Here is a 26,498-nt window from a genome sequence, read left to right on the forward strand (position 1 = left end):
CAGTGCATTCAAGACAACTCTGAAAATTCATTTTGAACAGTCATCCAACTTGGAATTCCAACTCGGGAACTCGGTCCTCTTTCTAGAGCGACGATATTCTGACCTGAAGATCACTGATGTCATGATTTGACCTCGTATTTTTCAGTTCCCAGTTGTCTTGAAAGCACCATAAAACTTGTGGTACGAGCTCATATCTGTGTGAAGCTGGCTTCAGTGCTGCTCTCGTCTGCATCAAAACCAAATATCGATTCTGGCTGGATGTGACAGCAAAGACGAGGTGTGTGTGCACTGTTTACCACGCCCCGACTTTGAGAAGCTCTGACTTGACACGCATCAAGCACACCCATCTCATTAGTAGTGGTGAGATAATGTATCGTATGTAAGAGTCATTTCCAATTGACTGTCATAGTCCCAAATAAAAAAGTAAACTGTCTGTTAATTACATAATTTTTTCACATGGTCGAGGTCACTCAAATGTTTCAAAATGGGAACCCCTGTCCTCCAGGGAGGAGGTAAAGGCCTTGGCAGAGAGGTGCTAGGAAAATAACCTCTCCCTCAACAAAACGAAGGAGCTGATCGGTAACTTCAGGAGACAGCAGAGGGAGCACGACCCCATCCACATTGACGGGCCGCAATGGAGAGTGTGAAAATCTTCACGTTCCTCGACGTACACATCACTGACAACCTGAAATGGTCCATACATAGACAGTGTGGTGAAGAAGGCGCAACAGCGCCTCTTCAACCTCAGAAGGCTGAAGATATTCGGCTTGGCCCCTAAGAACATCACGCACTTCTACAGATGCACCATTGAGAGCATCCTGGAGGGCTGTATCACCGCCTGGTATAGCAACTGCACTGTCTGCAACTGCAGGGCTCTTCAGAGAGCGGTACTCAACCCTGCACCTTAGAAACTGCTGTAAATATCATTAAAGTGACCACTTCATACTGTTTTACCCACTTCATTTGTATATACACTGTATTATAGACAAGGCTCATCCTATACAACTAATGCTGTACACAACGTTTATATTAATATGCTGTCCATAATGTCTGTACACACAATCATATACATTTATATTCCTGACTCTGACATATTTTTTGGGATTTGCGTATATTGTTAGGTATTACTGCAGTGTTGGAGCTAGGAACATAAGCATTTCTCTATAACCACAAAATATGTACATCCTGTTTCCATTTTCCTACAACTTGATTGGAGTCCACCTGTGGTAGATTCAATTGATTGGACATGATTTATAAAGGCACACACCTGTCTATATAAGGTCCCACAGTTGACAGTGCATGTCAGAGCAAAAACCAAGCCATACGGTTGTTAAGAGGTTCATCTAGGGGTCATGATTGGGGCTGTACCAAATGTATTAGAATAATTGATTATGCTTATGTTGTCCTTATATTTATAGGGTCCTAAACTACATTAACAATATATATACACATTATGAGGTTTAATATTGTTCCACAGTACTTTTCTAGGCTCTCTTATGAAGAAACTGTCTGAGAAATGTGTGACTGTGAAGACAGAACTCTGCAGGGGAGCGTAACAGATAGGAGACTAGTCAGACGTTCCACTATAAATCAACTTGGACATTTACTGTCAAGCTTTTAGATAACACTAAAAGCCTTGTTTATATCTGTGTAGGCATGGTTTTGGTCTCATGAGTAAAAGGTAATGACAGACAGTGACATCACTACAGCTGGACTTCAGGTTTAATAATGAACGGAGCAAAGTACAGAGATCCTTGATTTAAAAAAAACTGCTCCAGAGCGCTCAGACTGGGGCGAAGGTTCACCTTCCAACAGGACAACAACCCTAAGCACACAGCCAAGACAACGCAGGACTGGCTTTGGGACAAGTCTCTGAATGTTCTTGATCGGCTCGGACTTGAACCCGATCGAACATCTCTGGAGAGATGAAAATAGCTGTGCAGGAACACTCCCCATCCAACCTGACAGAGCTTGAGAGGATCTACAGAGAGTGGGAGAAACTCCCCAAATACAGGTGCAAAGCTTGTAGCATCATACCCAAGAAGACCTGAGGCCATAATTGCTGTAAAAGGTGCTTCAACAAAGTACTGGGTCTGAATACTTATGTAAATGTGATGTTTTGTTAAATATCATAAATTAGCTAACATGTATTTTTCACTTTGTCATTATGGGGTATGGTGTGTAAATTGATGAGGAAAAAAACTATTTAATACATACATGTCCAAATCTCACAATCAATTTAACATCATTTAGAATGTTTTGAACATGACATGTGAAAATCCTAATATAGGTACCACTGATTTCCATTGGATTTGTACCACAACAGCAGCCAGGTAAAGCATGGATTGCTGTCATACCTTGTCCATAGAATGCTTACAATACATGAAATGGTCTCACTTCTAGATTTGGTTTCACCCTAACAAATACATCAGGTCTCAGCACATAAAACTATTAAGAAACAACACATTTCAATACCATTTTATTCATAAAAATATATTACAATAACTGACAGTACTAACCTTCAGTCTGAGATGCAGTAAGCACCCATCACTTTTAACAGAGGATGAAATAAAGAATAGGAGGGATTTAATGAAAAAACAATATAAAATTCATATTTTCACATTCCAAAGTGTGTCACTTCTTACACTGCACACCAGTGTAAACACAAATAATCCTCTGCTACAGCTAAATTAAAATAACTTTTTTCTACAATTCAATCTCTGGCCTGAAGAGCAGAGGTCAGAGGACGGGAGAGAAGGTATAATAGAACACTTCATGGGGTCTGGCTCTCATGGGGGGGGTCAATAAGTGAAGACTTCTGCCACAAAAGAAAAGCTACTGGCAAATAGGTCCAGGGCAGCAGAGAAGTATACAAACCACATGAGGTCTCTCTTAGAAAGTACAATACAATACAAAAGAAAATAATTAAAAAACGTAAGTATGAACAGTGTATTATTTGGGCGTTAAATACAAAACGCCATTAGATCACTGTCAGATAATGACACTTTCATTTTGTGCTGAGCAATTCAAGAGAGGATTATGTCAATGTTTGGCTGCGGAGCTCACCGTTTCCACTTCAATCCACACCAAGACCTGTCTGATATGTAATGATGACTGACCACAGTTCAAAAACGAATTATTCACCTGAAATTAGTGTTTCATAACAAATGCTGTCATAACAAAATGCGCAGTGGGAAGCAAACACTACAACAATAGTTATAGCCTGGTTCCCAGAGCAAACACTACAACAATAGTTATAGCCTGGTTCCCAGAGCAAACACTACAACAAATAGTTATAGCCTGGTTCCCAGAGCAAACACTACAACAATAGTTATAGCCTGGTTCCCAGAGCAAACACTACAACAATAGTTATTGCCTGGTTCCCAGATAAGGACATTGCTAAAGCATAAATGTATCTTGACAGTCATTATGCAATGTGAAAATGAGATTGCACTAAGGCCAGACTGTTTGGTATGACAACGCAAGAAGTATAAATAGATCTGGCAACCAGGTTAGGTCTTCCAATCTAAGGCAGTCAATTTTATAATTTTGTCAAAAATGAATAAAAAACATTTTTTCCCCCCTGTGTCATTATGGGGTATAATGTGTAGATGGCTTTAACGTAACAAAATATTGAACAAGGGAAGGGGTCTGAATACTTTCCCAATGCACCGCATATGACTATGGATCACGTGGTTTAAAAAATAAAACTGATGTTCTGAACTTTGACATAACATCTATAATATAATTTAGCAATATACTAGGTAGGGGGTATAGCAGCAATAGGAATTAGGAAAATAACTACAGGCACACAGCCCACACTCTCACTGTACTAGAAGCACGGACCACTCAGTGCACATGACCTCCTCAAACACCCCCATCAAATGGAAAACGGTTAGGGACAAGAGTTTTTCCTGACCATGCGACCACCTGCCTAACAAAGATTCTGGGCCTTAACTTACAACCCAGAGTTTTTCCCATTACAGGTCACATGGTCTGAATAAGGTAAGAAGGAAAGTGCTCGGGTATGGGTTGGTGAACTTGCCACCCATGTGCTTGTGTAGTCTACAGTGTTCATACGCAAAAGCTTCATGTGTGTGCATGTGTGTGAACGAACACACACATTTAGGTATCAGTGTTCCAAATTCTCAGTTTCAATTATCAGTTCCTAAGAAGACAGTGATTGTTCAACCACTAGTCATTGTCTATCAACAAAATCATATCTTTGCTGGATTGACTTTAAACTTCCACTAAAGGCATTAAAGTTAGGGATCCATAGCGGTGAAGCATTACAACAACAAAGACTTTACTTCAAACAACAAACACTGCATGCGCAGTAGAACAGCACAGTATGTTCAAATATATTGATTTTTAACGATGCCGAACGCTCATTTCCTCAAAACAAAAACAATAACAAATGGCCTGGGCTGGCCAGTGGCACGGTGCCTGGGCTGGCCACGGTTTGCCTTTGCTCTTTTCTAGCTCTTCAAATGCTAGCAGTTATAAAACAATAATGTGACTGGCTGGTTATTTCAAGTCCGCCAAACAAAAACTCAGAATGAGGAACTGCGTGCAATGCATGTGTAGCATGTCACAAATGAGACTAATTTTGACCCAGTGGGCTTGGGTCAAAAGTAGAGCACTATATGCTGAACAGGGTGCCATTTGGGACACAGCCTGTGCATTTGGATGTGAAGGGGGGGGTATTGAGGGACTGCTCAGTCCTCCAGACCTTGGCAGGTGAAGAAGTCCTCCAGCTCGCTCAGCCTCTCGATGAGCATAATGTCCAGGTCGGAATCGTCGGGCCTCCCCCTCCGGCCCCGGCCCCTGGGGCCCTTCACGCGCAGGGGCAGCAGGTTGGCTCTAGCTTTTCGTTTGCGCGGCAGTGTGAAGTCTGGGAAGTCCAGCACGCGCTTCCTCTTCTGGTGGCCGATGCAGACCAGCAATCCGTTCTTCTCCTTGGGCTCCTCGAAGATCGTCTCTAGGCTCCTGGTATGAGAAAACAATATGATAAACCATATACTGAAGAAAATATGAACCATATGATAAAAGAAAATCAAGGGTAAAAATGGCATTTTGAGCATAATGAGAGAAAGACAAAGAGATTCTTCAGTCCCTTAGAGAGGGTGAATGCACTGGCAGAAAGCACATATGGACAATACAACACATTGGGAACACCTGCTATGTCCACGACAGACTGACCAGGATCCCTTATTGATGTCACTTGTTAAATCCACTTTAAATCAGTGCAGATGGAGAGAAGACAGGTTAAATATGTTTCTTTAAGCCTAAAAATGGTGTATGTGTGCCATTCAGAGGGTGAATGGGAAAGACAAAATATTTAAGTGCCTTTGAACAGGGTATGGTAGTAGGTGCAAGTTTGAGTGTGTCAAGAACTGCAATGCTGCTGGGTTTTTCATGCTCAACAGTTTCCCCATGTGTATCAACATTGGTCCACCACCAAAAGGACATCTAGCCAACTTGACACAACTGTCAACATGGGGCCAGCATCCATGAGGAAAGCTTGACACCTTGTAGAGTCCATGCCCCGACAAATTGAGGCTGTCCTGAGGGCAAAAGGGGGTGAAACTCAATATTAAGAAGCTGCGCCTAATGTTTTGTACACTCAGTGTACGTGTTGTGGCCCTAATATGGCACACCGGATTCAATTTGTCAACTAATCACCAAGCCCTTGACTAATTGAAACAGGTATTCCTAATGTTTCATACACTCAGTGTATGTGGCCACCGTGTACATATAAAGTATGTATAAAGTAAGCCAAGCATCAGGTCTAATATCATGAGCCAAGGTGGCTGCAAGAGGAGATCTCTGGGCAGCGATAAGAAGTCTAGACTACAGTAGATATACCCATTTAAAAACAGCCTACTGACTGACAACAAAGTGTTTTAATAAACTGTGCGTTGTCATGTTCAACTTAAGGTACAGTTTGAATAATAAAAATGATGACTGACCTGTTGGGAGTGGGCGATCTATAATTCTTGTTGGTGTAAATCTCCTCCAAGCTGAACTCCTTCTTCTTCAGTCTGATGCAATGTACACACACAAATAAAAACATGTGAAACACAGTTGAGACACAGGTGGATAGTTGATCAAACTACTAGTTCGACACGACGGCCCTGTTCAGACGTGTCTTCTAGCTTGACTTAAGAATTTACTATTGGCAATCTGTGTGATCACACGAGCCCCTATAAAATCTACAATCCAATTGTTTTTTTAGTTACTGGTTTTCCCCCCCTCACCTTTTTGGTTTGGGCAGGCCCATGGGCGTGAGGTTATTGTCTGGTTTAGGAACAGTCTTCCGGATGCGAATCTGGGATACCCTCTTGGAGCGCTGGCCTGGCGGGGCCCCCACAGTCGCCTTATACAGACCTCCCTGCAGAGCCACAGAAAGAAAGAAAGTGAACAAGGTCACAGAACCAGAAAATATTTAGTATTTTAATAATGGCAAAGAAGACACATGGGAGAGGTACAACTAGCTGGATTGTAAGAGTTTGAGGTGCTTCTTTGAAAAATAATGATGCTCAAAGGGAATAAAAGATACGGTATCTCTCTCCATGGAGAAAATGAGCATCCTCATTAGTTAACACCGAAATGGTGTTCCCGTTGTCACACAACATTCATCAGGCCCCTTCGGAACAGGGCTAGACTGCAGAGACTGAGATTTGGCTCAAATCTGCTGGTCCCAATACATTGTGAGGATAATACAGAGCATCAGAGCTACACCTATATTGAGTAGAAGGCTTTGTATAGTACAACCAAACAAAGCCCGGGCTAAGAGTATAGTGTAGGACGTGTACAGTTCCTGTATACGGCAGGCTCACCTCTCTGGATAGGCTGCAGCCATGCCCATGCAGACCTGGGTATTTGACGTTGGTAGTAGCGATGGCAAGACTGGGTACAGGCTCAGGCTGGTTATCCAGATGCATGGTCTTGGGGCTGTGCCCATGGCTGGTTCTGGATTGGGAAAGGGCCCGCTCTGGGGTGAGTCTGACCCTACATCGCTGTGTGGGCAGAGAGGTGAAAGATGTGCTGCTCGGGCAGGACAGGAAGGAGAAAAAAAGTTCAACTGTTAGAAAAAAGTATTTTTGATCAAATTCATAGGTTGTGCACCGTTACAATTACCCCCCTCTCCGTCGGCGAAAGAGTCGCCACACCCACAAATATTCCCGCTGCCACGATTACAACATTGTGTTTATATTTCAGATGCCAATGGCAAAAATCAGTAAAGGATGCAATGTACAGAGTGTACAAAACATTAAAATCACCTTAATATTGACCCCCCCCCCTTTTCCCTTTTCAACAGCCTCAATCCGCCAGGGCATGGACTATACAAGGTGCTGAAAGCGTTCCATAGAGATGCTGGCCCATGTTGACTCCAATGCAGGTGTGTCAAGTTGGCTGGATGTCCCTTGGGTGGTGGACAATTCTTGATACATGCAGGAAACCGTTGAGCATGAAAAACTCAAAAAAAGTTCTTGACACAAACCGGTGCACCTGGCATCTACTACCATACCCCATTCAACGACAAATCTTTCATCTTGCCCATTCACCCTCTGAATGGCACACATACACAATCCATGTCACAATTGTGTCAAGGCTTAAAAATCCCCTCTACACTGATTGAAGTGGATTTAACAGGTGACATCAATAAAGGATCATAGCTTTCACCTGGTCAGTCGATGTCATGGAAAGAGCAGGCAATTCCTAATGTTTTGTACACTCGGGTGCCCTGGGCACACAGTGTAGTCTGGCCACATTGATAGTTAATCCAATCTGTTATTACATTGTGTTGTAGATCTTATGGATATTCGATACTGTCCCACATCTAGACAAAACAGGCATTCATCATACCGAGTGGCGTGTTGCATGTGCTGATCACCTTGCTGCGGTAGAATTAAGTAATAAGGCCAGAGGGGGTGTGGTATATGGCAATATACCACGGCTAACAGTGGAGGCTCCGAGGAGGAGGATCATCCTCCTCTGTGAAAATATTGTGAGACATGAATATATTAGTATAGTATTTTATATGTCCCCAAATAATTTATTAAAATACACTGTTTTGCGATTATAATTTTTTGTTTTTAAATGTAACCTTTGTTTAAAAAGACAAGACAGTTAAGAACAAATTCTTATTTACAATGACGGCCTACTCGGCCAAACCCGGACGACGCTGGGCCAATTGTGTGCCGCCCTATGGGACTCCCAATCACGGCCGGATGTGATACAGCCTGGATTCAAACCAGGGACTGTAGTGTCGCCTCTTGCATTGAGATGTAGTGCCTCAGACCGCTGCGCCACTTGGGAGCCCCGAGGGTCTACAGTAACTTCAACATCACTGTCTGGGCTAGCACCATGGTGTCCATCTGGTCAGGGTATCGTTATGTATTTATAGACCATTTGTGTGTTGGGAGAAAATGTGAATGTGATCAAATTTGGTTTATATTCAAAATTGGGCTGGCTAGGCGTTTTCAATCCAAAATGATTCACTGGAATGAATCAATCAACATAGTGATGGCAGTTGCATAGGTCTGCATGATGCAAACACACATAAAGCTCAGCCCTATGAGTTCTATTGTCTATCAGTTGTTTTCTGTGTCTGGGTAGAGGAAATCCCCATCCTAATCTAGTCTAAATGTAATGTAACTTCAGAGCAACTCGTTGTCGAAAACCTACGACTTTGCAGCTGTAAAATAATGGATCTGCTATTTGTATTTACAACTAAGTCCCCTCCCGTTCGCTGATTAAGAGGTGATGACCACTCCACTCCACTCCACTCCCATTGTCAACTTTTCCTGACATGAACTGAAGCCACGTCTCACGCGCTCGCTCATCCACCGGCACATTTCGCTACACTCGCATTAACATCTGCTAACCATGTGTATGTGACAAATAAAATTTGATTTGATTTGACATTGAATGTTTCCTCTCCAAGCACTGAGTACCTCTTATCATTTTTTTCTCATTACTGTATGTTGAGTCAATCACATAGACAAAACACATTACACATCAATGATGTTACCTTGCTTAGACTAACTCATTCTTAGCTCTTTTGTCTGTGTAGGGTCTTGTGTTATTGTTTTTTTGTCTTCTCAGTCAAATCCTGTCCTGCACTGGTCAAGCCTCTGAACACCTCAACTCATGCCTCATTCAAGTACTTCTCTCATTCCCCATAATATTGTACTATAAACGTCTTTATTAAATGATTTAGGTTAAAATAATTAGTCTATACCGATTTTGACACATTTTGTCGCCTCCGGCGCCTATACCATGAGTCTCCCATCCTCTTCAATTATTCAAGTCACCAGCCTCCACTAATGGCTAAGGTGCCTTATTGCGATTCTAAAACTGGTTACCAACGTTATTAGAGCAGTAAAAATAAATGTTGTGTCATACCCGTGGTATACCGTCTGATATACCACGGCTATCAGCCAATTAGCATTCAGGGATCGAACCACCCAGTTTATAATTCCTGCTAGAGGAAGTATCCTGACAACCTCTAAATCCCTCATTATCTCAGAGCATCAAGCCATTTTCACAAGTCAATATGACGTTATAGACTGACCTGTGGTCATTGCCCAGGCCAGGCGGGCCAGTGTAGTCCTTGAGGGGCAGCAGGGGAAGATGCATGTACTTCTTCCTCGACTCCATGATCTGACACACCACAGTCTTCACCTCCGTGGCCGACAGTCTCATGAGGGGAGCAGGGCACTTGTGCCTGAACCAGTGGCGGAAGGAGGTTGGGGAGGAGGCGGCCAGCACAGTGCTCAGACCCCCCTTGGAGATCTTAGAGAAGCCCGTCTGGCTGATGAGGGACATGGGGAACTGACCAGTGGTGCGGAGTAGGCGAGAGAGACCCCGCTGCAGGGTAGAGGTGTCTCCGTTCAGGAGTTTGCTGCAACAGCGGGAGAAGGTCTGGGCAAGGGACGCCAGCTGCAGGGGGGAAAGAAGCAAGACTGGGCTGCCCAGAATCACCAGTGACTGCCAGTGGTGCTGCGACGTCTCCTCCTGCAGCTCCAGGAGAGTCATGGCTAGAGCGCCACCAGTGCTGCTAATGCCTTTTAGCTGCCGCTTCTTACAGGAGGGCCGGTCCTTATCCCAGTGGCGCTTAAGCTTGGAGTTGAAGAAGTGCGGGAGGTTCCCCCTTCTGCTTTGACCACCATCCAGGGGTGAGGGGAGCTCCGGAGAGGGGCTGGCAGCTATGAGGTGGTTGGCTGTGTCCGACAGCTGGAGCAGGAGAGCCTGGCACTTGTGGTGGGTGGATTGAACACCAACGATGAGAGATTTACAAGAGCCATTTCGGGGAGAGGGGAACTTGGAGGCCACGGAGGTGTCCAGAGAGGGGCTGATAGAATGGAAGGGCAGGAGGGCTTGTTTGTCCTTCTGAGGGTCCATGTAGCCAGTCAATGGTGGAGACCGGGAATCCGGCACAGAGACCGAACCTGATGGTGATAGTCGGTCTGGAGATTTAAATTGGGCATGGCACAATGGAGAGTGTTGCTGATTAGTAGGTACGGTTAATCTAAGGGTCTGATTTTCTTGTCCGCCGTATGACTCCCTTATACTCTCCACAAACCTCTCGTGTTGTTGACTCCACTGCCTCTCATCGGCAGTCTCCCTGCCCACACCAGCCTGCGGTTGGTCCTGTACCTGGGCGGAGAAGCTACCCTTGATGGACACGGCGGCAGTGGAGACTAACTCGCCAACCGGGTGTGCCTTCGCTTCCCTCTTGTTCCGCCTCTTCCTCTCAGGCTTCCGGTCTTTCTCTGTCTCTTTGGAGGACTGCGTGTAGGCCGTGTGGTCAGTGCGAGGTGGGCTGGTGATCCTTCGCTGGAAATAAGTTGGAGTTATTCTACCTGTGTGCTCGGACCTAGATGAGCCTACGACTTTAACGGAATGTGCCAACAGAGAGCCAGCTCCTATAGGGCTCAACTGGACCACCTCAGAAAATGCAGCCATAGTCCCACCCTTACTTGGAATTGGACACGTTGGGATCTCAGTGCTTTTGGATTGGCCTTGTGATTGAGTGGGGATGTGTATATGAGGAGGGCGTGGATGTGTCTCCATACTCCCTCTCCTGTTCACTTGAGTGTCCCCAGATTGTGCCTTCCAAGAAGGAGATAGAAGAGTCACTTCCTGGCTGTTACTAGACTCTGTGTCCACCAGGGCAGAATTGACCAACCAGGTGGGAGCGTCCTGCCCCTTCTCGCCAGCCAGCTCCATGTCCAGATCCTCAGAGTCCGACATGGGGGAGTAGTTTCCCTGCATGCACCACTCTGTGACCGCATCTTTTCCGACAGAGGATAAGAAGTGCCCCAACTCTGTCCTTTTCATTTCCCCACCAAATCTCTCATTGTGTTCACAGCGCTGGGCCGGACTGTGGCTAGGTGAAAATGTTGTCGCCATCCTCCATTGACATCCAGTGAGGCTCCCCTTGTCTGTTCCAGAGCAGCCCATATTGCATGAAGGGTTTGGACCATGTGGTAACAGCTTGGTGAAGTCCAACTTTTCTTCTTTCAGTGCTCTTGGTTCCGTTCCTGTACCAACACAAGAAACCAAAACATTACTCACCAACAAAATAATATTCAATCAAGTATTTAAACACAGCAGCATCTAGCACACAGACAACAACCTAGCCTTTCATACCCTGTGTGTCAGTATGACTTATCGAACAAACGATATAATCCACACATCTTAAAAACACTTAAAAATGACTTTATAACAGGGGAGCAAGCACACACTTTTTAGTGTGGTGCCTTCTAATCTTTAGCGCGTCAACCTCAACTCACCCAGACCATGGAGAGGTGACAAGTCCTGTTTGGTGGTGGCGGTCATCCTTCTCACCAGCTGGCCCACCTGGGTGTTGAGCAGGTCCAGGCTGTTGCCGTGTTTGGTTCCCTGCTCGTAGAGCTCCTCCATCCTCTTCTCCACCACCTGTAGCCGCTGGCACAGGGTGCCCAGGGCACCCGTCAGCAGCCGCTTCATCTCTGCCTGGTGGGGTGCCAGGTAGCGCTCCAGGATGCCCAGCTGCTCACCTGTGGGGCCGGCCGGGGGAGCAGGGCCAGGGGGGCAGCCTTGAAGCGGAGGCGAGGCCCTGGCTGAGGCTCTGGAGGTAGGCTCTGTGTACAGAACACACAGTCACAGATAGGTGAGAGGCTGCGTGGGGACTGGGGAGGTAGGCTCTGTGTACAGAACACACAGTCACAGATAGGTGAGAGGCTGCGTGGGGACTGGGGAGGTAGGCTCTGTGTACAGAACACACAGTCACAGATAGGTGAGAGGCTGAGTGGGGACTGGGGAGGTAGGCTCTGTGTACAGAACACACAGTCACAGATAGGTGAGAGGCTGCGTGGGGACTGGGGAGGTAGGCTGCGTGGGGACTGGGGAGGTAGGCTGCGTGGGGACTGGGGAGGTAGGCTGTGTGGGGACTGGGGAGGTAGGCTGTGTGGGGACTGGGGAGGTAGGCTGTTTGGTTTGGGTAGCTGAAGGATTTAGTTGCACCGTTTGAGATTTCGCATGGTGGCTAATGACCAAATGGGAACTGCATCTCTACAACCTTTGCAGTGCTCATATGAAATTCTTAGATTCACTGATTCGCCTCCTTGACTCATTCGATGTCTGTACTATGTAGTGTCATTACTGCTGTTTCTATGCAACAGACAGATCAACAATGGTACATTACCTAGTTGTTTTGGATTAACCAAGACATTGCCATTGTTGCCAGGTCTTTGAAAGCCTTGAACCTGAAAATGACAACACACAAAGTTACACAAGACACACATGGGACAAACATGCAGAAACATAAGCATACACTAAGAACAAGACACACATTCCAAACCTGGTCTGACACTGGTCTCTCTGCTCTTCTGAAGTCGGCAGAGCCAGCAGTCCCATAGACATGACCTCTTAGACTGGAGACTGAGCCCAAAGCGTTCTGCCTGTGCTCCACCAGGATCTGTTGCTCTCTCCCACCAGAGCTCATCCCAAGATTACCATCTCTAGCTTTGCTCTCTGCTGGTCTGAGAGACATGGTCATCAGAGGTCCTACACAAGCCGCAGCAGTCTTCTGGTCCTTGCTAGTCTCTCTGCACCCTGTGGCCAGTTGTTCATGGTACAACTGGGAAAGAGGGGGGCATGGATCCACCAGACCCACAGATATGGTGCCGGGTATCTGCTGAACACCTCTTGGAACAGCCGGAACAGATGACAACATCATCACATGGGCTGAGGGACCAGTACAGGGAGCAGAAAGGGAACAAGAGTGGTACCTGGGTCAAATTCCAGTTCAGACAATTGTATGGCCAACACAGCATGGCTGATTAACCAAGATATGCCCAGTGATTGAATCTAAGACATTATGATAGCTGGATAGTCAACTTCATGTTATGAAAAATGTCATAAATCTACATTTTAAAATGTCTAAAATAAGATCAGGTTTAAATCTTATTCTTGCAGGGAACGTAGTGGCCAATACCAAATACATTCAGTATTATTGCCCAAAGCAGTGTGATACATTCTGTTCATATAGCCATCGTTACCTTACCCCACAAATGATCCTTGATTGCTGCAGCAAGTAAACTGACTCGTTGCACGCACAAGCTATGTTTTGTGGTTTGACAGATCGTATATACAAGCATGACCAAAACAGACACCAAACATAAATAGCTCTACGAAGCTCGCAGTCACGTATAGACTTATAACAAGTTAGGGATGTCCCCGAATCTTGGTCGACCGAGAGTCGGCAGTTCTTTCAACCAATCAATTGGTCCAAATTTTTAAACATTTATTTTTCCATATATATAGTGGAAGAATAGATGTAGATATCATTAACGTTGTAAATGACTATTGCGGAAACGGCAGATTTTTTTAATGGAATATCTACATAGGTGTACAGAGGACCATTATCAGCAACCACCACTCCTGTATTCCAAAGGCACGTTGTCAGCTAATCCAAGTTTATAATTTTAAAAGGATAATTGATCATTAGAAAACCCTTTTGCATTTATGTTAGCACAGCTGAAAACTGTTGTGCTAATTAAAGCAGCAATAAAACCGGCCTTCTTTAGACTAGTTTAGTATCTGGAGTATCAGCATGTGGGTTCGATTACAGGCTTAAAAATGGCCCGAACAAATAACTTTCTTCTGAAACTTCTCAGTTTATTCTTGTTCTGAGAAATAAAGGATATTCCATGCGAGAAATTGCCCAGAAACTGAAGAACTTGTACAATGCTGTGTACTAATCCCTTCACAGAACAGCGCAAACTGGCTCTACCCAGAATAGAAAGAGTGGGAGGCCCCGGTGCACAACTGAGCAAGAGGACAAGTACATTAGAGTGTCTAGTTTAAGAAAAAGACGCCTCACAAGTCCTCAACTGGCAGCTTCATTAGTACCCGCAAAATACCCGTCTCAACTTCAACAGTGAAGAGGCGACTCAGGGATGCTGGCCTTCTAGGCAGAGTTCCTTTGTCCAGCGTCTGTGTTCTTTTGCCCATCTTAATCTTCTCTTTTTATTGGCCAGTTTATTTGCACCTCTGCCAATTGAGGACTCTTTCCATTCTGGTTAGTGCCAGTTTGCTCTGTGTCTGGAGACACCTGAAAATAGGTGTGCAGAAACGCTCCCCATCCAGGTGTGCCATGCTTGTAGTGTCATACCCAAGAAGACTGAATACTTCCCGAATGTGATATTTCCGTTTAAAAAAAAACTGTTTTTGCTTTGTAATTACGGGGTATTGTGTGTAGATTTATGAGTAACATTTTTTTATTGAATACACTTTAGAATAAGCCTGTAACGTAACAACATGTTGAAAAAGGAAAGTGGTCTGAATACTTTTGATGCTTTAAGCACTGCCATTCAAAATTAAGACACAAATGACTAGAAGGGAGCAAGAGATTAATATAACCTAACCAGAAGAATACAAACAAATGTTGCAGACCGACACCCCCTCCTCCCGCTGCTGCTGGCCTTGTTAAGTTGTCTGTAATAGGATACAGGCAACATCAGAGGCCAGCAACCTTTTCCATTTGGAGTGCCAAGTTATTGTACCATTTCAACTGTCAGTTTTCATAAAGCCAAAAAATAAAAACATTACAGCCCAGAAAATATCCTGATAAAAATAAATATCCTATAAAAATCACATGGGTTATGCATGGCCTGTCTGCAAGGAACTATAAACTTGGTCTAAGCTCATGCTAGCAAACTTGCAACATTGTATAAAATATTCTGGGCCCTCAAGAGTTTCCTGGGCCAGTGAGCTCCAGACAGACAGACACAGCTGTAAGCTATTTGCGCAAGAGATAAGAAGTAATCAGGTAGGCCTATTTTATGACATTTCCACTGGGTCAGAGCATTCATTACATTACCGCCCCTCCCTTTCATCCTGAGTGGTTATTGAAAGGGAGAGAGCTGGACATTTTTCAAATTGGCTAAGTTGATGAACTATTGTTGTTTTCAATGGATGTAAACATGCTTTACTTACTTGCTGTTTTAGGCAAAGAAAAAATGTGCTTTGAAAAGCTCCACAGTGATGTTGAGTTAAGACCATCAGAAATAGTATCAGATCCCCAAATGGGCCCATCTTATAGGCCTACATTTCCACGCTGCCAGGAAGCCTAGGCATACTTCTTTGCGTAATGAGGTGCGTGTCCATACTCAAGATCGACACGATCGCTCCAAACAAAAGACAATTAATAAATCGTAAATGGAATGAAGTGTAGCCTAGGTTGTGCGATCTGAAAACATGCCCACTTCTCCAACGGTAAGTCAAATAATATATTGAATGCGTTAACAGAAGTTACCGTAACCAAACAAACATTGTAGATTAGAAATTATGGTAATTAAATGCTAAATGTACTACTGATGTGCCATCCCCGCAGCCTATGCAATGCATTTATCCACTCAGTGAGGCATGAATCAGACAAGTATCTTGTGTGCCAAAATTATTTTGTATATCTTGGTTGACCAACAGCCTATCGACCAAACAATCGACTAAATGGGGTCAGCCCCACATCAAGGACAGTTATTTTAACAGTAATGTTCGGTCTTAGGGTATTGCATAGAAGAAGTGTGCAAGATTAGTACTCGGTAGGGATGCACGATGTAGAAAATCGGACGATATTAGCTAAAAATGCCAAAATCGGCCTGATGTCTAGTTTAACGTCGATGTGCAAAACCGATGTCAAAGTTGATGTGCGTACCTACATAACGTAGGTAGATAACGTAATGACACCACGAAAAATATAGCGCTACACGCGCAACACAGCATTCCTGAGCAGTCAAGTCGAGCAGTGATTTGAAAGAGTAAGATCATTTCAGCGAGACAACGCGAAGGTCAAAACCATTAATGCCAAGATAACGGAATTCATTGCCCTTGACAATCAACTGTTCTGTCGTGGATCATGTTGGCTTTCGCCGACTGGTCGAACACCAGAACACACCGGTGCCATTTTTCAGATGTTGCCCTACCGGAGTTACACAGTATTGTTGAAACTCACATCCATGAGCTAACGTTTATTTGAGAACATTTTTGAAACATGAGCACTACTTTTATTAAATTTGTTCATTTCACTGTTATTTAACCAGGTAGGCCAGTTGAGAACAAGTTCTCATTTACAACTGTGACCTGGCCAAGATAAAGCAAAGCAGTACGGCACAAACAGAATTACACATGGGATAAACAAACGTACAGTCAATTACACAACAGAAAAGGTTATACAGTGTGTGTAAATGTAGTAAGATTAGGGGAGGTAACGCAAGAAATAGGCTATAGTGGCAAAATAATTACAATTTAGCAATTAAACACTGGAGTAATAGATGTGCAGAAGATGAGTGTGCAAATAGAGATACTGGGGTGCAAAAGAGCAAAAAAGATAAGACCCCAGTGATTTTTGCAATTCATTCCAGTCATTGGCAGCAGAGAACTGGAAGGAAAGGCAGCCAAAGGAAGAGTTGGCTTTGGGGATGACCAGTGAAATATACCTGCTGGAGCGCGTGCTATGGGTGGGTGTTGCTATGGTGACCAATGAGCTGAGATAAGACGGGGCTTTACCTAGCAAAGACTCTTAGATGACCTGGAGCCAGTGGGTTTGGCGACGAATATGAAGCGAGGGCCAGCCAATGAGAGCATACAGGTCGCAGTGGTGGGTAGTATATGGGGCTTTGGTGACAAAACAGATATATTACATCCAATTTGCTGAGTAGAGTGTTGGAAGCTATTTTGTAAATCACAGAAGTCAAGGAACGGTAGGATAGTCAGTTTTACGAGGGTGTGTTTGGCAGCATGAGTGAAGGATGCTTTGTTACGAAAAAGGAAGCCAATTCTAGATTTAATTTTGGATTGGAGATGCTTAATGCGAGTCTGGAAGGAGAGTTCACAGTCTAACCAGACACCTAGATATTTGTAGTTATATTCTAAGTCAGAACCGTCCAGAGTAGTGATGCTAGACGAGCGGGCAGCGATCGGTTGAAGAGCATGCATTTAGTTTTACTTGCATTTAAGAGCAGTTGGAGGCCACAGAAGGCTGAGAATGAATGGCTGAGGTGCACTCATGAGCAGCTCTGAAATCAGATTGCACAGCGGAGAAGGTATGGTGGGATTCAAAACGGTCAGTGATCCGTTTGTTAACTTGGCTTTAAGACTTTAGAAAGGCAGGGCAGGATGGATATTGGTCTGTAACAGTTTGGGTCTAGAGTGTCTCCTCCATTGAAGAGGGGGATGACCACAGCAGCTTTCCAGTCTTTAGGGATCTCAGACAATACAAAAGAGAGGTTGAACAGCCTAGTAACAGGGGTTGCAATAATTGTGGCAGATAATTTAAGAAAGAGAGGGTCCAGATTGTCTAGCCCAGCTGATGTGTAGGGGTCCAGATTTTGCAGCTCTTTCAGAACATCAGCGATCTGGATTTGGGTGAAGGAGAAATGGGGAAGCTTGGGCAAGTTGCTGTGGGGGGTGCAGAGCTGTTGACTGGGGGATAGAGGTAGCCAGGTGAAAAGCATGGCCAGCCGTAGAATGTTAATTGAAATTCTCAATTATTGTGGATTTATTGGTGGTGACAGTGTTTCCTAGCCTCAGCGCAGTGGGCAGCTGGGAGGAGGTGCTCTTATTCTCCATGGACTTTACAGTGTCCCAGAACTTTTGAGTTTGTGCTACAGGATGCAAATTTCTGTTTGAAAAAGCTAGCCCCTGCTTTCTTAACTGCCTGTGTATATTGGTTCCTAACTTCCCTGAAAAGTTGCATATCGCGGTGGCTTTTCGATGCTAACTCCTAGCTCCATTTGAACAACTGACTCGAGCAATAAGCGCAGACGTACTACCGTCATAGCATTGAAACAAGAATTCCAACACAGACTGTCGGGTTAACTTGGAATAGTACACGACTAGAGGCTGTGAACAAGCGATTCGGTGGCACTCTGAGCCACTGTGTCGCCACCATGCTCGATACTAAGTACAAGGGCCACTACTTCGATGGAGACAAGAAACAGGGTTCACGTGAAATGTTAGACACAGCTGGACAAGATGGAAATAGACACAGTGACAGTGCGCACCGAGGAAGAGGCGCGACGGACAGGCCGACTTAACTGACTTGCCTAGTTAAATAAAGGTTAAATAAAATAAAAAAACATCTCCATCTTTGAATTAGAGGAGGTGAGGGTAGCGTCAAACAATTGGATTTAGTACTTTCTTAGGCACCGCTCGGCGTCTGAAACGTGAAGCTTTCTCCCAGAACCTTCTAATTTACTGATTACGGATACCCTCCAATATGGGACACGTGCTGCTAAAATAGGTACAGTCATTGGCCGAGTACTAGGGATGGACCGATATGACATTTGTGGCCGATAGCGATATTTTCCTTGACGAAAAAAAACGATACCAAAATATTTCATATTTTAGCAGCCTTTTAAGCGTTCTAGTACAGTTACATATTAATTTAATTTGTAAAAGTGTTGAACTATTGTCTCTCTCTCCCTGAGTGAACTACTCACCACTCTCTCTCCCTGAGTGAACTACTCACCACTCTCTCTCCCTGAGTGAACTACTCACCATATGTTTTGCACTGCAGTGTTAAGCTAGCTGTAGTTTATGCTTTCAGTACTAGATAAATTACATGATCCTTTGATTAGGTGGACAACATGTCAGTTACTACTGCACGAGCGCTGACAGGTTGAAGGACGTCCTCCGGAAGTCGTCATAATTACAGTGTTGGTCTATGGAAAGTGGTGAGAACCATTAGCCTCCTAGGTCTTGTATTGAAGTCAATGTTCCCAAAGGAGGACAGACAATGGTGGTGCTACCCCAGAGAGTGCTGTTGAGGCTACTGTAGACCTTCATAGCAAAACAGGGTGTTTTAATCAGTTATTTGGTGACGTGAATATATTTAGTATAGTTTTAGCTCAAAAGGTTACATTTAATGTTTCACTACAGAAATATGTATAAAAACTGAGTAGGATAGTCATTCTTAGGGTTGGGCAGTATCCAGATTTTCATAGTCATACAGTCCTCCTCTCAACCTGGGATTTACGGTATTACTGGCTTAGTACACATGCGCCAAAAAATGCAAAAAAGCCCATTACCTGAATGCTAACAAGATTAGTACAAATAATAACTAATTTCCTGAGGCTGCTAGCTAAATATGCGAGTGCAAAGGAAAATAAACGATTTGCAAAGACAGGCAATCCAGCTCATGAAGTTATACATTTAGGTAGGTGTTACCGAATGTAGTTTTTGGTGAGTTTGGACACGTTCACAAGCGAATGTGAACGAGAGACATTGTGCAAATGAATAAAGTTGACGCATGCAGTACTGTCTCTTCAGCAGCATGTCTACATGCTGTGTCTGGAGTCGCTAGGGCAACGGACCTGACTGCTAGGAGAGGGGGGGAGGGAGCAGATGGGCTGAGAACTAGATGGGAGGAGAGAACTTGCCTAGTTGAATAAAATAAAAAATTGTAAAGAGAAATACAAGGAAATCAAGATAACAGTGGCAGCTGTACAAATAACTAACCCAAAGGGCTTTGAGATCTCAAACATGGCAGAAAGCTAACACAATATGATGCCCAATCACCTTATTAATGCAGCCACTTACTTAGATAACAAGTTAAACTAGGAGTCGTGTTAACGCATAATTCCGTGTTTTTTTTCCACACAGGAAAAAAGATAACACACAAGAAATATCTTGCTGCATTTTTCTGGAGAACTAAGTAAGATTCATAATGTAAAATGTGACAGGTGAAATAAGAACACAATCTTCTTTTATCCCCTAAGCACAAGTTGACTGCAGTCATTTACTTGGATTTCAACAAATATTAAAACGTATTGAAAAACATAAGAAATAGTTTCAATGATATGGACTATTGAAAAACCATCCCGTGGACATTTCCAAATACCCCGGTATATACATACCGCCCAAGCAATGTCCTTCCCTTCAAGCAATGTCCTTCCCTTCCTCCTCTGAGGAGCCTCCACTGGATCACTCGACTTGTATCTGCTCTCTCCCTGAGTGAACTACTCACCACTCTCTCTCTCTCCCTGAGTGAACTACTCACCACTCTCTCTCTCTCCCTGAGTGAACTACTCACCACTCCCTGAGTGAACTACTCACCACTCTCTCCCTGAGTGAACTACTCACCACTCTCTCCCTCTCCCTCTCTCTCTCTCTCCCTGAGTGAACTACTCACCACTCCCTCTCTCTCCCTGAGTGAACTACTCACCACTCTCCCTCTCTCTCCCTGAGTGAACTACTCACCACTCTCCCTCTCTCCCTGAGTGAACTACTCACCACTCTCTCTCTCTCCCTGAGTGAACTACTCACCACTCTCTCTGAGTGAACTACTCACCACTCTCTCTCTGAGTGAACTACTCACCACTCTCTCTCTGAGTGAACTACTCACCACTCTCTCTCTGAGTGAACTACTCACCACTCCCTCTCTGAGTGAACTACTCACCACTCTCTCCTGAGTGAACTACTCACCACTCTCTCCCTGAGTGAACTACTCACCACTCTCTCCTGAGTGAACTACTCACCACTCTCTCTCTCTCCCTGAGTGAACTACTCACCACTCTCTCCCTGAGTGAACTACTCACCACTCTCTCCCTGAGTGAACTACTCACCACTCTCTCCCTGAGTGAACTACTCACCACTCTCTCCCTGAGTGAACTACTCACCACTCTCTCCCTGAGTGAACTACTCACCACTCTCTCTCTGAGTGAACTACTCACCACTCCCTCTCTGAGTGAACTACTCACCACTCCCTCTCTGAGTGAACTACTCACCACTCCTCTCTCTCCCTGAGTGAACTACTCACCACTCTCCCTCTCTCCCTGAGTGAACTACTCACCACTCTCTCCCTCTCTCCCTGAGTGAACTACTCACCACTCTCTCCCTCTCCTGAGTGAACTACTCACCACTCTCTCTCTGAGTGAACTACTCACCACTCCCTCTCTGAGTGAACTACTCACCACTCCCTCTCTGAGTGAACTACTCACCACTCCTCTCTGAGTGAACTACTCACCACTCTCTCCTGAGTGAACTACTCACCACTCTCTCCCTGAGTGAACTACTCACCACTCTCTCTCTCTCCCTGAGTGAACTACTCACCACTCTCTCTGAGTGAACTACTCACCACTCTCTCTCTGAGTGAACTACTCACCACTCTCTCTCTGAGTGAACTACTCACCACTCTCTCTCTGAGTGAACTACTCACCACTCCCTCTCTGAGTGAACTACTCACCACTCCCTCTCTGAGTGAACTACTCACCACTCCCTCTCTGAGTGAACTACTCACCACTCTCTCTCTGAGTGAACTACTCACCACTCTCTCCCTGAGTGAACTACTCACCACTCTCTCCCTGAGTGAACTACTCACCACTCTCTCTCTCTCCCTGAGTGAACTACTCACCACTCTCTCTCTCTCCCTGAGTGAACTACTCACCTCTCTCTCCTGAGTGAACTACTCACCACTCTCTCCCTGAGTGAACTACTCACCACTCTCTCCTGAGTGAACTACTCACCACTCTCTCCCTGAGTGAACTACTCACCACTCTCTCTCTCCCTGAGTGAACTACTCACCACTCTCTCTCTCTCCCTGAGTGAACTACTCACCACTCTCTCTCTCTCCCTGAGTGAACTACTCACCACTCTCTCTCTCTCCCTGAGTGAACTACTCACCACTCTCTCTCTCTCCCTGAGTGAACTACTCACCACTCTCTCTCTCTCCCTGAGTGAACTACTCACCACTCTCTCTCTCTCCCTGAGTGAACTACTCACCACTCTCTCTCTCTCCCTGAGTGAACTACTCACCACTCTCTCTCTCTCCCTGAGTGAACTACTCACCACTCTCTCTCTCTCCCTGAGTGAACTACTCACCACTCTCTCTCTCTCCCTGAGTGAACTACTCACCACTCTCTCTCTCTCCCTGAGTGAACTACTCACCACTCCCTCTCCCTGAGTGAACTACTCACCACTCTCTCTCTCCCTGAGTGAACTACTCACCACTCCCTCTCCTCCCTGAGTGAACTACTCACCACTCCTCTCCCCCTGAGTGAACTACTCACCACTCCCTCCCTCCCTGAGTGAACTACTCACCACTCCCTCTCCCTGAGTGAACTACTCACCACTCCCTCTCCCTGAGTGAACTTTCCCTCTCCCTGAGTGAACTACTCACCACTCCCTCTCCCTGAGTGAACTACTCACCACTCCCTCTCCCTGAGTGAACTACTCACCACTCCCTCTCCCTGAGTGAACTACTCACCACTCCCTCTCCTGAGTGAACTACTCACCACTCCCTCTCCGAGTGAACTACTCACCACTCCCTCTCCCTGAGTGAACTACTCACCACTCCCTCTCCCTGAGTGAACTATTCACCACTCCCTCTCCCTGAGTGAACTACTCACCACTCCCTCTCCCTGAGTGAACTACTCACCACTCCTGAGTGAACTACTCACCACTCTCTCTCTCTCCCTGAGTGAACTACTCACCACTCTCTCTCTCTCCCTGAGTGAACTACTCACCACTCCCTCTCCCTCCCTGAGTGAACTACTCACCACTCCCTCTCCCTGAGTGAACTACTCACCACTCCCTCTCCCTGAGTGAACTACTCACCACTCCCTCTCCCTGAGTGAACTACTCACCACTCCCTCTCCCTGAGTGAACTACTCACCACTCCCTCTCCCTGAGTGAACTACTCACCACTCCCTCTCCCTGAGTGAACTACTCACCACTCCCTCTCCCTGAGTGAACTACTCACCACTCCCTCTCCCTGAGTGAACTACTCACCACTCCCTCTCCCTGAGTGAACTACTCACCACTCCCTCTCCCTGAGTGAACTACTCACCACTCCCTCTCCCTGAGTGAACTACTCACCACTCCCTCTCCCTGTGAGTTAACGTTACAGACTGCAATGCTGTAGAGGATGAGTAATGCGTTTGCCCCCAGTAACTCAAATGTGCCCCCAGTACAGTGTTGTATTCTTTACTTTCCCCCCCCTTATACAGCAGTTTCTGTAAAGCGATTTTTATCTTTTGAATGAATGGTTCAATACCTGAGATTTTTGTAGCTATTCAATGTTCGGAAACACAATGTTGTTGAAATTTGTATGCTAAAAATGAGTGGCCGTGCCAGTTCCTGGATCCATAACCACAGAAACAGGGGCGCAGCCCGTAGCTGCCCACTATCAACCAAACTATTTACATTTTACATTTAAGTCATTTAGCAGACGCTCTTATCCAGAGCGACTTACAAATTGGTGCATTCACCTTATGACATCCAGTAGAACAGTTTCTAGTGCTAGGTATCAACTGCCAATCCAGAAGGGGCTGTAAGTGAGCTTCAATTGGTCAAGCGTGCCGCAATGAATGTGGTATATTCGCATAAAGATTGTGTCCCCCTCCACCCAATGTTGTGAATGATACATATTCCTGTCATAGTCACCAGTCAACTCCATTACACTCACAAGTTACTTCAACCAGTGGATACTAGCGATGGCTAGCTATTGTACCTATTCCACCTGAGTGTTAGCACGCTAATAGAAACCCTTTTGTGTGCTATTAGGTTATATTTTCTCAAGGGGAATGTAGTAGTTTGCTGGATTGAATCTCTGAGCTGACAAGGTAAAAATCTGTCCTTCTGCATCTGAGCAAGACCGTAACCCCACTGTTTCCCGGTCGCCAAAGACGTGGAAATAAAATAAAACCTCTCTGATTCAGATGGGTTGGGCTAAATGTGGAAGACACATTTCAGTTGAATGTATTCAGGTTGTACAACTGACTAGTTATCCCCTTTCCCTAGTTTGATAATGACATCACCAAAGTATGTTTTATCAGACATTTCAAACATTACCAGCTAATGAGAAAACAGTCATGCTATTTCAGTTAGGATAATGAACAAGGCAACCTTGGGGCTAATTTGTATGGGCACCAATGGCCGATTGAGGGACTTTTGAATCCGTATCACATGACCGCCACTCCGTGAGGGGCTATGCTTGCGTTGCCCAACGGTCCCCCGGCCCACTTCGCTCATTGAAATAAATAAAATGGGACTGTTGTTGTTTCATCGCCCCAAACGTGCTCTACGGATCTTGGCTGGTACATTTCATGTTAACTACTAGCAAAAATGTGGATAACCATGCTAGCACTGCCCTCATGTGGGTTCTAACAAGTTACCTAGCACTACCTATTACGCTTGCTATCAACAGTAGATTCAGTAAGGCATGGAAGCTATAACTTTGATTGGTCAATCGCGCTGTGATGTCATGGAGTATTTTCATAAAGTTCAGCTTCACCCAACTTTGGTCCGACCCATAGATAATGATAGCGAAAGCATCCCTATATAGTTCATTTTATGCCATCTCTGAGCGCACTGGCAGATCCATTTGATCAGGAGGGGTCAACCCATAAAGTTTAAAGTCCCATCCAGTTGACTACATTAAAATGGTGGAAGCCCTTGCTGAAACAGCCTTTGGGCCTCTATCATTCTCTATGATCCCACCCTGTTCATGTACCCTCGCCCCTCTATCGTGTTCAGTGAAGAGGTACCGATAGACCCGGTTTATTTATACATTTCATAATGAATAAAAAGGTGTCTAAATGTGGATTACGCACATAAAGTCTATTGAAAATACACAACTGTGGAAACACTGAATACACTCTACAATAGTACGACTGGCTACACTTTGTATATTATAGCTACAAATTAGTTTAACCAGTATCTGGGTTTACATGAGACGTTGAATATGGCGATTATCCTTTTTAAACCCAGGAAGCAGCCATTCAACTTGGCATTCACCAGATTTCAAGTTGAATAATGTCACATTACATTTTGTAATTATCAAATAATTGAGTTTTTCTGCGCAACTATCGTTATTATTGCCGCCACGGCCAGTATGTGGTTCTAAAAAAGGTGTAGATAAAAAGATACATGTAACCGAAAAATTGAGAATCGCCATATTCAAGGTCTCCTGTAAACACAGATTCTGGTTCACAATGCGATCAAAACGATGTCGAATGGCACGTGCTACACGCCGCTCCCTCTGTTCAAGCATTTTAGCCGGCAGGTTTAGAAAATTGTAAATATAACTTACCCTACCTCGGTCGGAGCTCTGCGCCCGCTGTGAATATTTGGCTTTATCAAGCGTTCCCTACAAATTCATAGATAAAAATCCAGTTTGCTGTTCCATCCCGTAAAGACTTCATTAGTTCGCTAACCGCGGCGCATACGGTGGAAAGCGGCTCTTGTCGGACAGGAGAAAGGCAGGTTATTACATTTCAGAACCGACCCCCTTATAAGCCAGTTCAAGACGTCTGTTTAATATATCTAGAAGACCTTATACCGGTATTTGGCAATGTTTGTTGGCAAAAAAATACATATTTGTTTACGAAAAAATAACTAAATTGTCCTCGGTTCAGGGCGAGACAATTGACAGGATTGGATCCTAACTTCCTTACGAACGACTCAGCCATTGGCGGAGAACAACGGGCTCGAGCACTCTTCTCCTATTGGTGCATCGATGAGACATTGCATTATGGGTTACCAAAAGACATTCACGTAAATATACAGTAGACATAGGCAGTTTGCCTATATAATGTGGCCCAGTGGTCACTAACCATTTTTGAGCCGCGAGTCAAAATGCAGGCCAAGATCTACAGCTCAGATGTAAAAAAAAAACGTCTTAAAAAACATAAGCCTATGCAACGTTAACCTATTAAAAACAGTTATGTAGCAGTGATCTAAGTTTGTCACATACACATGGTTAGCAGATGTTAATGCGAGTGTAGCGAAATGCTTGTCCTTCTAGTTCCGACAGTTTAGTAATAACCACAAGTAATCTAACTAACAATTCCAATACATTATCACTGCATATTGGCTATTATTGAATTGCCCTGCCAACGTTGTTCTGAGACCATTATTACATAATATTTCAAAACGTGAGGTATATGTTTGCGCTGGTAATATATAATTTGTTTTATTACTTGTGAGGCATAAATTGAAAT

The 26,498-nt window shown here is 44.7% G+C and overlaps 1 protein-coding gene across 3 annotated transcripts; it reads right to left on the reverse strand.

The window, feature by feature from the left end:
* Positions 1-2,463: 2,463 nt before the first annotated feature.
* On the reverse strand, positions 2,464-25,944 carry LOC118385482 (uncharacterized). Of its 3 annotated transcripts, none has more exons than XM_035772649.2 (9): positions 25,594-25,944; positions 12,848-13,242; positions 12,701-12,761; positions 11,808-12,137; positions 9,584-11,555; positions 6,843-7,050; positions 6,261-6,394; positions 5,973-6,044; positions 2,464-4,989 (listed from the first exon to the last, which is right to left on the reverse strand). In XM_035772649.2, exons 2-9 carry the CDS (start codon positions 13,232-13,234, stop codon positions 4,719-4,721), a joined length of 3,435 nt encoding a protein of 1,144 aa, XP_035628542.1. In that variant the 5' UTR covers positions 13,235-13,242; positions 25,594-25,944; the 3' UTR covers positions 2,464-4,718. The 3 variants fall into 3 exon arrangements, with proteins under 3 accessions (XP_035628542.1, XP_035628543.1, XP_035628541.1); XM_035772650.2 differs by having other exon boundaries at positions 12,857-13,242; positions 25,589-25,944; XM_035772648.2 differs by having other exon boundaries at positions 25,589-25,944.
* Positions 25,945-26,498: the final 554 nt, after the last annotated feature.

The sequence above is a fragment of the Oncorhynchus keta genome, chromosome 6 (assembly GCF_023373465.1).
Source record: "Oncorhynchus keta strain PuntledgeMale-10-30-2019 chromosome 6, Oket_V2, whole genome shotgun sequence".
NCBI lineage: Eukaryota > Metazoa > Chordata > Actinopteri > Salmoniformes > Salmonidae > Oncorhynchus > Oncorhynchus keta.